The following is a 12,681-nucleotide window of genomic DNA, read 5'->3' as shown; positions in this document are numbered from 1 at the left end:
CAAACAGTGAAACTTAGTGAATTATTTCAGATGCAGCATTTATTTTTCTGGACAGTCACACCATCTTTATACAAATACAATGATGAACGTTTGATGTATTGAGTGGAGGTAAATCCATCCAGAAAACAGTTTCACTAAGCAGAGGCAGTAAGATGTCCATACTGCAAGTTTCTCGTGGTTGTGGTGGTCGCAGCGTGGGCAACGATGTTACCTCTCCGGCCTGACTGAAGCAGACCTTACTTCCTCACTTTCTGCGGCGGCGTGTGGCGGCTCCCTTCTTGCTACTGCAAGGTTCGCACACACAAGAGACAGTGTCAGCTCTGAAAATGTTATCAAATCCAACTGGCACATGTGAATTGTCTGTGTACATTATGACCTAGCCAAAATAGGCTACTTATTTTCCTGAACAACTCATTGGCCTATACAAAACACGATAATTATTGAAGAAAATAAGAATATTACGGAATATCTGGATTGTTATCTTCAGTATTCATTACTTTTCAGCCATGATGCAGCTACTAATCACTAACAGTGAACATTCATATTTAGAATTAAATAACCTTGAATCATTCTTGACTATTTATGATTATAAAGCTTACAAAATGATCAGTCAAATTGTTGTACAGTTTGCACTTCATTCATTCGACTGAAATGATCAAATCTGTGAACATCTAAAGTTTAACTGTCCTTAAACTAATCAAAACAACTATGAGATGGCATTCTAAAGAATATTTGGCTTAAATATTTTCTGTTCATTTTAATGTCTTACCAGTGCAACCACAGTGTAGTCACTTTAACACTTAGTGTCAACGTGAGAATTTTCAGGCTAGTCCAGGAATATTGCAAACCACTTAAATCTATGATCTATGCATTAACATTGATACTCTTCCCCTTAATTTCAACAAATTCACTCTGAAGCTGTTGTTTGAAGTCCTGTGGAGTTTCAACAGATATTTTTATAAGTGCCCTTTTGCAGTATCTCAGTAAACTTACTGTTTTTGCAGCTCATCGATGCGATTTCTGAGAGAGATCACCTGAAAGATAAAACGATTGAATTGTAAACACTTTACATTTATATTTCATCATTATTTAACATTCTAAAACAACTTTAAAAATTAACCCCATTTCAGTTACTATTTATGTCACTACTTATATGCCAAATTGTGTGATCTCCATTCAAGACATAAACAATTGATTGAATGATTAGAATTCATGGAACGTAAGGCGTGTTGGTCATCACATGATTGCTCAATCGATCAAGTCATTCCGGGATTCTTGAACCACAGAAACATGCGGCTGTGATGGGGAAAAAAAATGTCTCAGGCAGATGAGCCACTGCTGGTAAACTGAACCAGAGTAGGCTCTATGCATTCACACATTGTCATATACCAATAATGCATACCGTAATTTTCGGACTATAAGTCGCGGTTTTTTTCATAGTTTGGGTGGGGGGGCGACTTATACTCAGGAGCGAATTATATACATATATATGTTTTTTTTCACTTTTTTGGCATTATTATGGCTGGTGCGACTTATACTCCGGTGCGACTTATAGTCCGAAAATTACGGTAATTCTTTCACACTGCTTGATAATGGCTGTCTGACAAAATGATGAGAATTTCGAGGTGCAAAAAAGAAAAAACAAATCCTAATCAATGCCCTTCACAGACCTCATATCGCTGTCTCTTGAGCTTCTCTAAGTGGTCATATTTAATCTCCTCCAGGCTGTGCAACCACTCCCACATCTCCCTTGCCGTTTCCCTGATAAACACAAACCAGCAAGTCAATGTCTGAAAAAGTTGAACTTGATCACTGTGATCAAATCAATGATTGCACTGTACTTGATGGCTTCAGCCGGTTACCTCAGTTTGTCGTCACCCAAATCGTCGATGTCCAGAGGTTGGCATCTCTCTGCCAGGATCTTCTTCTTCTTTTCTCTCTCTGTCTGCTTCTTTCCTCTCTTTGTTTCCACCTGTAAAATCACACAAAACCTTATTATTCTTCACTTGCAATTTTATGACTACAAGACAGCACATTAGAGATGTGCGATGCGATGACAGGAAAAAAAAGTGATTTAATATAAAGAATAATAAACCATACCCTCTGGAGGTGGCTGGTGAAGCCTGATCCCATGTTAGAGAGAGCAATCTTCTTCTTGGCTTCATCTTCAGCCTTCCTGTGGGCATCGGCCTCCTCCTTTCTTATCCTCTCTGCCTGTCACATGCATAATATATAGACAATTAATATTATCAATGAAGTCACACTTATAAGCAGCAGGTTATTGTTCCAAGTAGAAACTGTTTTTACTGCTCTCTAGTGGTAAGATCAATCGTAGTGGCTGATGCGAGCGTAGACAAACTGCGATGTCAGTGATGCCATTACTGTAATGACTTTTGTGATGCATCCCATGAACCAATATGTTCAATGTTTCACAAGCAAGTTCAGAGATAGCCGCTTTGTACCTCCCGTCTAGCTTGGCGCTCCTTATCCTTCTCAGCTCGAATCCTTTGCTGCTCTGCCCGTTCAGCTCGACGCTTCTCCTGAAAACACCAAACAAAAGACACAGTTACGCGCTGAGCCGAAGCCACAGGGGATGCTGAATCCATATTCTTGAGGGACATCTCACAATTCTTTCTTTGAGTGCAATTAACTCCTCTTCCTCCTTCTTTCTGCACTCAAAGTGAGCATCAATCAGCGACTGGAGCTCAACAAGGTCTTTGTTTTGACGTTTCTTCTGGATGTCCTGCGTGAAACGAACCAAACATGACCATCAGTACAAAACATGACTGCAAACCAGGCTATGATCGTTTATGATTTATCATTATTATGTTTTTTTTCTTTTGCATGATTTATAAAACAACAATATAATTCACATAGTTGTTTTCATTATTTACTTATTTAATTCCTAAGATTTTAGAGCGGGGTGATTCATTTTCATTTTGGAGAAATGGCAAAAAATACACTAAAACACCATCCATCCATCTTCTATACCGCTTGTCCCCATGGGGGTCGCGGGCATGCTGGAGCCTATCCCAGCAGTCATCGGGCAGTAGACTGGGGACACCCTGAACCGGTTGACATCCAATCGCAGGGCACACAGAGACGAACAACCATCCGCACTCGCACTCACACCTTGGGACAATTTGCAGTGCTCAATCAGCCGACCAAGCATGTTTTTTTGGGATGTGGAAGGAAACCGGAGTGCCCGGAGAAAATCTGTGTGGGCACGGGAAGAACATGCAAACTCCACACAGGGAGGGCTGGATGTGGTATTTAACCCACACCCTCCTAACTGTGAGGCAGATGTTCTAACCAGTGCCCCACCGTGCTGCTATGCCGATATTATATTATTATTTGGGCTAATGAAAAAGATCTGCTTATTTGGCTATTATTGATCAGAATTTTTGCTTCAAAACTGGGTGTAGGCCGATTACGCGAGTAATCGACTGAGTAATCGATCAAATAATCAATTCTAAAAAGATTGTTCTTGACAGCCCTAGTAATGGTACTAATTAATGATATAATTGAGGGCACCTTCCTGTAGCTCTTCACTTTGAATATGGACATCGACTATTTCTTTGGATTGTTTTACATTATATGTTCTACGTATGTGCCCTCTCTGCATTCATTGCAGCCTGGTCATCCTGGAATGGGGATCCTCCCATCTGTGGTCTCTTCTCAAGGTTTCTCATTTTTTCCCCCAGTAGTTTTTTTTTTTTTTTTAGTTTTTCCTTTCACTCCTGGGAGTTTAAGATCAGGGGATGTTGAGCATAATCGTCAATTTTTGCACATGTGAAGCCCTTTGAGACTTGTCTGTGATTTAGGGCTGTATAAATAAACTTGACAAATGCAAAAAGATTGATCATTTCGTTTTGTCATAATCCTAAACAAACAAATAGCATCAAAATTACTGATTGAATGAACTCTGGCGCCTCCCTCAGGTCTAATGTTTATGTGCTCCTCAAAATAGTTGCTTGCAGCAGTTTTAATATCGTTTTAAGCAGCTGCCATGTTTGATGACCCGGATAAGTGGTGCAAATTAACGACATAACAGGCAGTGTACCAATTCTGCAGTTTTCGCACGCTTGTAGCCTGTGCTTTGGAATATGTGTTCTTCAAGTGTATCTTATAGTGTGGGTATTGGGACAGGGTGACTGGCTGCAATTGTGGATAGGGGTATTTGGGGGTATTAATCTAAATGATCTACATACTCTATTTATTTGTGTTTATTTATTTAAAGTACACAATTCTTTACATGTGTAATATATACGTATACGACCTTGCGTAACTGCACGAACTACTTGACGGGCAAAACAGCCAGTTAACTCTAGTGTCTAACTGTGATTGATACCATGATGAAAAATCTCTTATTTAAATTGTGATCAGAGCTTGAATATGGCGACATTGAGCTACATGTTGATTATAAATGTAAACTTACATCAAAGTCAACCTTTTCCCCATCTGGGATCTTTGGAGCAGTTGGCCTATAACAAAATAATACAATGAGTAACCCACATGGCGACAACAAAATGTGTCCACAAAAGTCAGGAACTTCCTCACTTGAATTTTGGCTTCTCTTCTGGAGATTCAGCGCCATAAGAATGAGAAAAAGAACAGGGAGAGAGGCAAAAGAGATCAGATGGTTAGAGGCTCAAATGTGGAGGAAGATGAAGTCCAACATGTTGGTTAATCAGGGGGAGGATCCATGTGGACAAGCTGTGTTACATAAGTGGTTTCACAACTCCAGACGACAGTTGAATGATGTGAGTTTTAATTTTAGAAAGACTTTCCACAACATGGTTGCCAAATTCCTGTTAAGTACCCCAAGTTCATACTGTAGTAATACCTGATTTATTGAGTTAATTTGGTCAATTAGTGTGTATAGGAAACATGACCAGTTAATCTCGTACCACAAATTACCTCAATAGTTTGACACTCGTTTGAAACCAATGAGTCGAATAACTGTTAATAGATGTGCATGGTAAAAACACAGCTCGATTCCAACAGGGAGAGTTTACAGTATAATACTGAAGTTGGAGATGATCGTAAAGTTGTCTTTAAAGGGAGCCCCATTCCAACACAGGAACAAATCAGAAACAAGCAAAGCAATAGCGACTCAGCAGAAAATACAAAGTACCATCTTGATCTCCCTCCTCCACTGGTGGGACACATTCATGCAAAGAAAAGAAGAGGCAGAGATGAGTTGTTTAAGCATGGCTCTGCGTCTTTGCTTCATTATGTTCCTTTAATAACACCTCAGTAGGTTTGGCTAATGAGGAGATTAAGTTACTTCCACCTTTCTTTGGAAACCAAGTTGGTGCATGAAAAAAAAAAAAGAAGCTTTTTGCACAGAAAAAGAGCAAATAAATTCAGATAATCTAGACCAACATACCTTCCTCTTCATAGTCGTCTGCATGCAGCAAGCGTCCAAAGCAAGGGCAGAACAGAATTCATTAGTTATCAGACTTGCTTGCTGCCACTATACAATGCATGGCTTTTGAGGCCCATTTACCAAACTGGGGTGTTGCATTGTCAGCAGGAGCCACTGCATAATGGTGTATTTATGTATTGTTTCAAGAGCACCACATCAAAAGCTCGAGATCACGCAGCGACTCCCTGCCATGTAATTTACAGAGAGTAGGATTTGAACGACACCGATATCAAACCATTGCATTTAATGCCAACACCCCAGTGTAAATATCATGTTGCAGTTTGCCACGCTCGCTTCGCTTCTCATCTACTCACAACAAAAGTACGATTCTAACAATGGAGTAATGAGGGTTGAACAAATAGCTTTTACATGATGTCAGAATAAAATGACATGTCATCCAAGGTGTGATGGCCTTTAACAAAAGTTCAGTATCAATTTATATTAAATTCAACACAATAAGGTACAATTTTATTCGAGACCTCGGATGAGATGGGGCAGTTTAATCATGTAAAAGGAGTTGAATTTCTTCTTCTCACGCTTAACAATTTATGCACATTTCATGACACACGAATGTAGTAAACACAACGGAATGTTTTGGTTTAATTATGTATCTAAAACTGATGGTGCTGCACTTTAGGGTTCTTTATTAGAACCAGACTGAAGTGCAAGGTGCAACAGAGCCCTGTTCGCCAGAGTCTACCCACACATTGAAAATTCTTCTTTGAGGACTTTGGCAGTAAATATTCGAGTGTCACTTTAGTGTTGAGAAAGAAAATGTGAGGCAGTAATGAAATTGGGAGCACAGTATTGTAAACATGAACATGCTCCTCAGTTAACATGTGATGTCTTGGCTGGTTTATATTGTAGTCGCAATGACAAAAGACCACTTGGACCACTTGTCATGCTCAGTATTTTTATTTATTTATAGATAGCTAATTGTGCAGTTCAGAATTGAATTTGCTTTTTTGAGAACCAGCGTCATCTTTTAAAAAATAATCCCATTTTTGATCAGTCAAAATCAGTCTCCTTTTTAGTGTCGGGACACAGCCTCTGGTGATCAGGTTATTCCCTAAAACATGTTTTATGATGCCCCAACCAATCTAAAATTTAAATTCAAAATCATCAATTTCAGTTTCTTACATGCATGTTTGTGATGTCACAAAGCACAACAATGCTTGCCTGCATGCTTCTATAATGCGAAGGCCATGAATCATGTAGCATGGTATCATTTTAGTATCCAGCTCGTGAATTTCTAAACCTAAAGGAATTTTTTTATCATTTTCTTTTAGCCCTTTATAGGGCAAAGAGCTGATATACTATATTTCAACTACAGAAAATTAGTGTACAGTACTGTAGACATAAAGAGACGTATTTAAAAAAATGCCATTAAAAATAAAATGAAATGATACATATAGATTTTTCTTTCCTTTCATTTCTATTCTGAAGTTTCTTCTGCCTTTGAGCGATGCGGGTGGCATCTGTTTTGCCTTATTCGTAGTTTGCGTTCCAAAATGTATTTCCATGCCCTATAAAGAGCTTCAGGTTGCACAGTTTGACAGCATACGCTTTATGCCAAAGGTCAAATTTCAGTAACATACACTAACCCATTTATCTGGCAGTACAGTTGATTGGCAAGTGAAGCTGACTATGTTTTGCAGTACCGACTGCCCTGGAGGGCAGAGAGCTGAGAGGGTAGCGGGAGAAGGGAGAACAGACTGCCCACGGCACGTACCTTCCTCCTCACGAACCACCGCCTGTGGCTCTGGTTCAGGCTCTGGTTCAGGCTCTACCTCAGGTTCAGGCTCTACCTCTGGCTCTGCCTCTGCTTCTACCTGGGCCTCCGCCTCAGGGGCTACTTCTACTTCTACTAGCTCCTCCTGGGCTACGGCATGCACCAAACCGCCAAGGAGAGGGTGTCGGACGAGGCCATTAATGAAGACCACAGACATGACAGAGCCATTAAAAAACAAAAGTGAGAGATTGCTTTAGTTACACAGAAGATGAATTGGTGAGCGAGGGACGGCGCTGCTGGAAAACAAAGAGAAAAACAGATGATGACGATAGTGATGAAGAATGATGATGGGAGTCATTTGACTATTCACGCAGGAGCCATGGAGAACTTGGTGAAATGGAAAACTACAGTAACTGAAACATTTCCATGTCTTGAGGCAATGTTGTAAGAACATCCTTACTTTCTTTTTTAAATAAAGCTATTTACCATCAACATTTAATCATATAATAAAAGCATTTTTCCCTATTAGGCTTGCTGGTAAAATGGACCCTATACCAGCTGATTTCTCTTCACGGCTCAGTGTTTAAGATCTATCTATCTATCTATCTATCTATCTATCTATCTATCTATCTATCTATCTATCTATCTATCTATCTATCTATCTATCTATCTATCTATCTATCTATCTATCTATCTATCTATCTATCTATCTATCTATCTATCTATCCATCCATCCATCCATCCATCCATCCATCCATCCATCCATCCATCCATCCATCCATCCATCCATCCATCCATCCATCCATCCATCCATCCATCCATCCATCTATCTATCTATCTATCTATCTATCTATCTATCTATCTATCTATCTATCTATCTATCTATCTATCTATCTATCTATCCATCCATCCATCCATCCATCCATCCATCCATCCATCTATCTATCTATCTAGTATTATAATTGTTATAGTTTTCCACTTCCATGGCAGTTGTGTGAAAGCCCTCAATGACAATTTGCACTAATCACATGGCAAGAAAATAAATGTAGTGAGCCTAAAAGCTCAATCCCATTTTTTTGCTTAACCATGTAATTGAAAACACTCTGAAGTCAGCAATACACCCTTAACTTGAACTGTTTGACTGTCAGCTGTGTGTTAGTTAACTCTTCAATTTTATTTTTTTACAGACACATAAATAGACACATACTAAATAGAACTCAGTACCTTGATATATATTGTTGCTCTTCATACAAAAATAAATACTACTACTACTACTACGACTACTACTACTACTAAAATACTACTACTACCACTACTAATAATAATAATTAAAAAAATAATGATAATAATAATAATAATAATAATAATAATAATAATAATGAAGGCCTTCACCTCCACACACAAATAATAATAGCAACTGTTTGGAATGTGACTGAATGGGTATATGGCAGTGTTTACGGTACAGTTTGATCTTTTTTGAGCATTTTACATTCACTTATTCTAGACTTTGTTCCTGGAAAAATAAAGTATAGCAAACCAATGAATAGATAAGTGACAATATGTATTGTAATACTAAACACCAGCTGTCTTTGCCAAACACTTCAACTTAAGCATGGAACCCAGAAGCTAACAAATTAGTGGAGACAGGTCTTCACAGCTCAGTACTGGTTTACATGTTTACCTTCCTCGTCTTCAGTTTTGAAAAAATAGCATGGATGGGGAAGAAAAAAAAAAGAATCTGTTAACATCAATTTAACTGTACTGTATACTCTACCACATAATCTGTTATAAACACCCTTGACACACTGGGCTCTACTTTTGGGAATGGCATACGTATATCCTGCAACGTGAGAGGCATAACCGCACGGAGGTGGCTTAGACCAAGTGTTAGTAATTTCGCCGATGAATGCAAGCCGGCAGATCTGAGGGATGGAGATCTGCGCTGCTGTGGGAGTGGTCACAAGCAACTTCAATCATCGAAGCAACTCCTCTCATTCCCTTTAAATGTGTTGCGTGAGTCACACTAGAATTTCAACATGGTAGACGGTCCACCAATTTTGGCAGAGACTGGTCTGTCAAATTGGCAAACCCGCACGAGTCTTGCACTGGCCCAAAAATTCACCGGCATTTGTGCGTCATTGCTGATTCAGTCTCTCCAAAAATAGAGCCCTTTGACTTTCTTACATTACATGGAGGTACAGTATGTGTTGCAATTTGTACTTTAGCATTTGACAGTATTGCAGATCAATGTACTTCTATCTGTGCAATTCCATCATGCACATTATTGCCAACGTTTTATTCTAGGACAGGTGTGGACAAGGGAACATTCTTCAACAAGGCAACAACAAGGAAAATAACTAATTTTATCAATGTCAAAGAACACTTTCATGCCTGATCTGGACATTGACAACTGAAACTGTTGTGGATGCTTGAAAAACCAAACATTCCTGAATGGTTACTTACCCTCGTACTGATCCCTGAAATATGAACACAAGTCAGAAATCAACTTAACATGAATTTACAATCTGTCATTTCATCCTCAAGTTGAAAATCATCAGTTAACGTGTGAACACAGGGTGTTTAGTGACTGACAATGTGTGATGCACTTACACTTCCTCAGTGTCGGACATGGTGACGGCAGACCTTGCAGCTGAGGGCAAAGACAAAGAGCCTCATGAGACCACGGTGTTGAAATAGCTGCCTTTGCGTCACTTTGCCATTTATTTCTGTATTTAATCTTTTGCATTGTTTTGATGAAAAGGTGTAAAAATAACATCAAATCAAATGTCAAGCAGCCTGACACGTTCCATTGTTCAGAATCACATAATTAGAATCAGAATCATTGTTGTTGGCCAAATAGGTTAGAACGCGCAAGAAATTTGTCTCTTGTCGTTAAAAAAACACAATCACAAAATCCACATTTAGGACATAAACATAAATATATCAAATTAATCTTTTACTGCATCACTGTAACAACAAAACAGAAAATGATGCCGTGTCAGAGCTACAATGATGTGTGTACATTGAAAATTACAAATCAACTGTTAATTAGGTGAGCTATTTTAAGAGGTTAATGGCAAGAGTAAAGAAGCAAACTGAATGACTTTGGTCGATGCAGAAGTGCTGAAAATCCCCAACACGAGCAATTCTATGATAAAGTGTGTTCCAACAGTGTGTGTTGACGCTAAACACCACTTGCAACACATTGCTATTTAAGTAAAGCAGAAGTGAGAGGGGAAGAGCTCAATTGGAGCTGAAATGACAGGGTTTCTGTATACTGTACGCGACTGGATCATATTTGATGTATAAAAAGTCTCGGTTGATGACTCCTTCACACTTAGCGGTGGGCACAGGTGCAGAGGACTTAAAGGATTAGTTAAGGATCACATTTCTACCCATCAGCTGAAGAGCACAGTCCAAATAGTTGCTTTAATCCTCAGGCTTGGACCAGAGGGAGGAGCCTCTGCAGTCCAGCAGCCAATCAGCATCAACTTCCAACAAACGAGAACTTTGATCGACTCACAGCTGACAGCCGTGTCTCCGTTGTGTTCAGTATTCAGGCAGTACATACCTACACATCAGCGCTCTGTATATTTAGTGGATGGCCACTTCATTTCTTTAGTATGTGAACACTCAGTGCTGAGGAATATTTCTGAGTCTTTCTGAATCTAAAACTGCAACGGAACAGATGGGCCTAGGGAGACACCCATCCCTGGTCAAACTGATTGCAGATCTGAAATGTATTTATAGGCCGATACATCAGTCTGACACAGGGGAGGGGCAAAGCCCCTACCAGCCAACAGGACTTAGTTTATTATTACTGCATCTAAATGCCATATATCACCAAAGTGACAGCCGGCTTCCCAAGCCCGGCATCCGTATCAGATTAAAGTTCGTTACACTGACAAGCGAGATGAGCAGGATTCAACTTGTGATACTGCATATGTGCATGTGATAAATATGCACGCATTTTAGTACTTCAATGAAATATAAATCACTTTCCAGTCTGCTTGTGCAAAACCTGAGACCTGTTGCTAAATCTGTGAACACACGTAGACATCATTTGCAGATGTTCAGGTACAAGTGCCCGCATAGCTGAGGGTCCATTTCACCCCTTGACAAAAACTTAAGAAATGCCGTACAGTATAATTTTAGAACTGTCATTTGGAATTGAAGAACGTGAACTTTGATACTTCAACAGAAGAAAAAAAATCTTTTAACTGTAATAAGTGTAATTCAAATTAATATCAAGAAATTAGATCACATCACTGTCAATTATATCATCTGACTTAAGCGTCAACTGACCGGGCCAACTTCACTATCATTAATATCGTCAGTTTATTATTATTCATCGATTAGTAGTCGTTATAGTAGTTGATTAGTAGCATCTACTTCTTTATTTTCTTGGGTGATATCAATTCACAGTAATAAAAACTGCCTATTAATGTCTACATGAAATAGATTAATCACAATCATCGAGTAGAGTCCGTGAAGGAAAAAGGTTTTAAATTTTACTGAAAATGACACACATTACTAGCCCATCACTCGAGAGTAATGAAAACTGAATTATAAAAAATATTCCCACATGGTTCAAATGTTCAGCAATGAAGATTAGAACTTTCCAGAATCTTAAAGATAGGCCACTTGATGATATATTCCGACAGTCCAGAATCACATGGCTCAGATTGCCCTGCTGAATGTTCTCTGTATATGCAGTAAAAAACGAATTCAAGCAACGGTATATTTAATTTGAAAGCGAATTTGCCCGTGTGCCCAGTGCTTACCTCAGAGCGGAAGAGAAGCTCCTGTGACGACCAAGATGAAGGTGTGCACAATCTACAGCCTCTGCTCAGAGAATATGTCCTTGTGTTACAGTGATACTTGAGCTCATCTGGCCCTTATTGGCTGTGGGATGAGAGTGAGGTGTGGGTGTAGAATATGTTTGTGAGTGGGAAATGTGGGGAGGGGGCCAGCCATGACCCCAGAGAAGGAGATGGATGAAATACTGTGGATGGGAGACGAGGGCTCGGGTTTTGGAAAGGAGCAGCTGAGAAGCTTCTGTTGCTAAATTTACAGTGATGGAAGGCTGAGAGGAGGGGGGGGGGCAGTTACACATCAGCTTGGCATCCAGACAATGGAGGGAGTCAGTGTGTTTGTGTGCGTGGATGTGTGTGTGTGTGTGGTTGTCACTGTGTGTTTGTCAGCCACTTCATAAATCGATTCGTCAATCAGTCTGGCATCCCAATCAGAAATTGTAAAATCAGAACAAGAACAGCAACAAAAAGTTAAAATGGAAGTATCACAACCACTTCGGCATTGTTGCTTTCTCATACAGAATAGTTGAAGCATCTTTACATGTACCTGCAGCCTGCTTTTATAGGTGGGATTCTTTTTCAAAAAGGAGGAAAAAACAGCTGACTCTTCATTCCAAGAGGATCATCACTGGAGCCACCCTTGGATCATTTCATCATCATCAACTCAGACTTACACATTGTTTCAATACTTTTCTCTCCATTAG

General features: G+C 39.5%; 1 protein-coding gene across 8 annotated transcripts; it reads right to left on the bottom strand.

Annotated features, from left to right (window-relative positions):
* Window positions 1-17: 17 nt before the first annotated feature.
* LOC119120463 (troponin T, fast skeletal muscle isoforms-like) lies at window positions 18-12,097 on the bottom strand. 8 transcript variants are annotated; one of them, XM_037247350.1, is made up of 16 exons: window positions 11,948-12,094; window positions 9,774-9,813; window positions 9,627-9,640; window positions 8,845-8,853; window positions 7,164-7,313; window positions 5,393-5,410; window positions 5,138-5,158; window positions 4,561-4,579; window positions 4,439-4,484; window positions 2,627-2,743; window positions 2,463-2,540; window positions 2,101-2,214; window positions 1,863-1,972; window positions 1,671-1,761; window positions 994-1,034; window positions 18-284 (listed from the first exon to the last, which is right to left on the bottom strand). In XM_037247350.1, exons 2-16 carry the CDS (start codon window positions 9,791-9,793, stop codon window positions 245-247), a joined length of 888 nt encoding a protein of 295 aa, XP_037103245.1. In that variant the 5' UTR covers window positions 9,794-9,813; window positions 11,948-12,094; the 3' UTR covers window positions 18-244. The 8 variants fall into 8 exon arrangements, with proteins under 8 accessions (XP_037103245.1, XP_037103246.1, XP_037103250.1 ...); XM_037247351.1 differs by lacking the exon at window positions 8,845-8,853 and having other exon boundaries at window positions 11,948-12,097; XM_037247355.1 differs by lacking the exon at window positions 7,164-7,313 and having other exon boundaries at window positions 11,948-12,095.
* Window positions 12,098-12,681: the final 584 nt, after the last annotated feature.

Source organism: Syngnathus acus, chromosome 3 (assembly GCF_901709675.1).
Source record: "Syngnathus acus chromosome 3, fSynAcu1.2, whole genome shotgun sequence".
In the NCBI taxonomy this organism is placed as follows: Eukaryota; Metazoa; Chordata; class Actinopteri; order Syngnathiformes; family Syngnathidae; genus Syngnathus; species Syngnathus acus.
This window is presented reverse-complemented; position numbering and strand designations above follow the sequence as displayed.

What these genes read in the sequence shown, in the direction of transcription:
- LOC119120463 (XM_037247350.1), bottom strand. Translation starts at nt 9,793, where the DNA reads ATGTCCGACACTGAGGAAGT. An exon ending in TCAAGAGACAGCGATATGAG is followed by an intron (nt 1,035 to 1,670) that starts GTCTGTGAAGGG and finishes TTTATCTTTCAG; the next exon opens with GTGATCTCTCTCAGAAATCG. An exon ending in ATCGATGAGCTGCAAAAACA is followed by an intron (nt 285 to 993) that starts GTAAGTTTACTG and finishes CGAACCTTGCAG; the next exon opens with TAGCAAGAAGGGAGCCGCCA.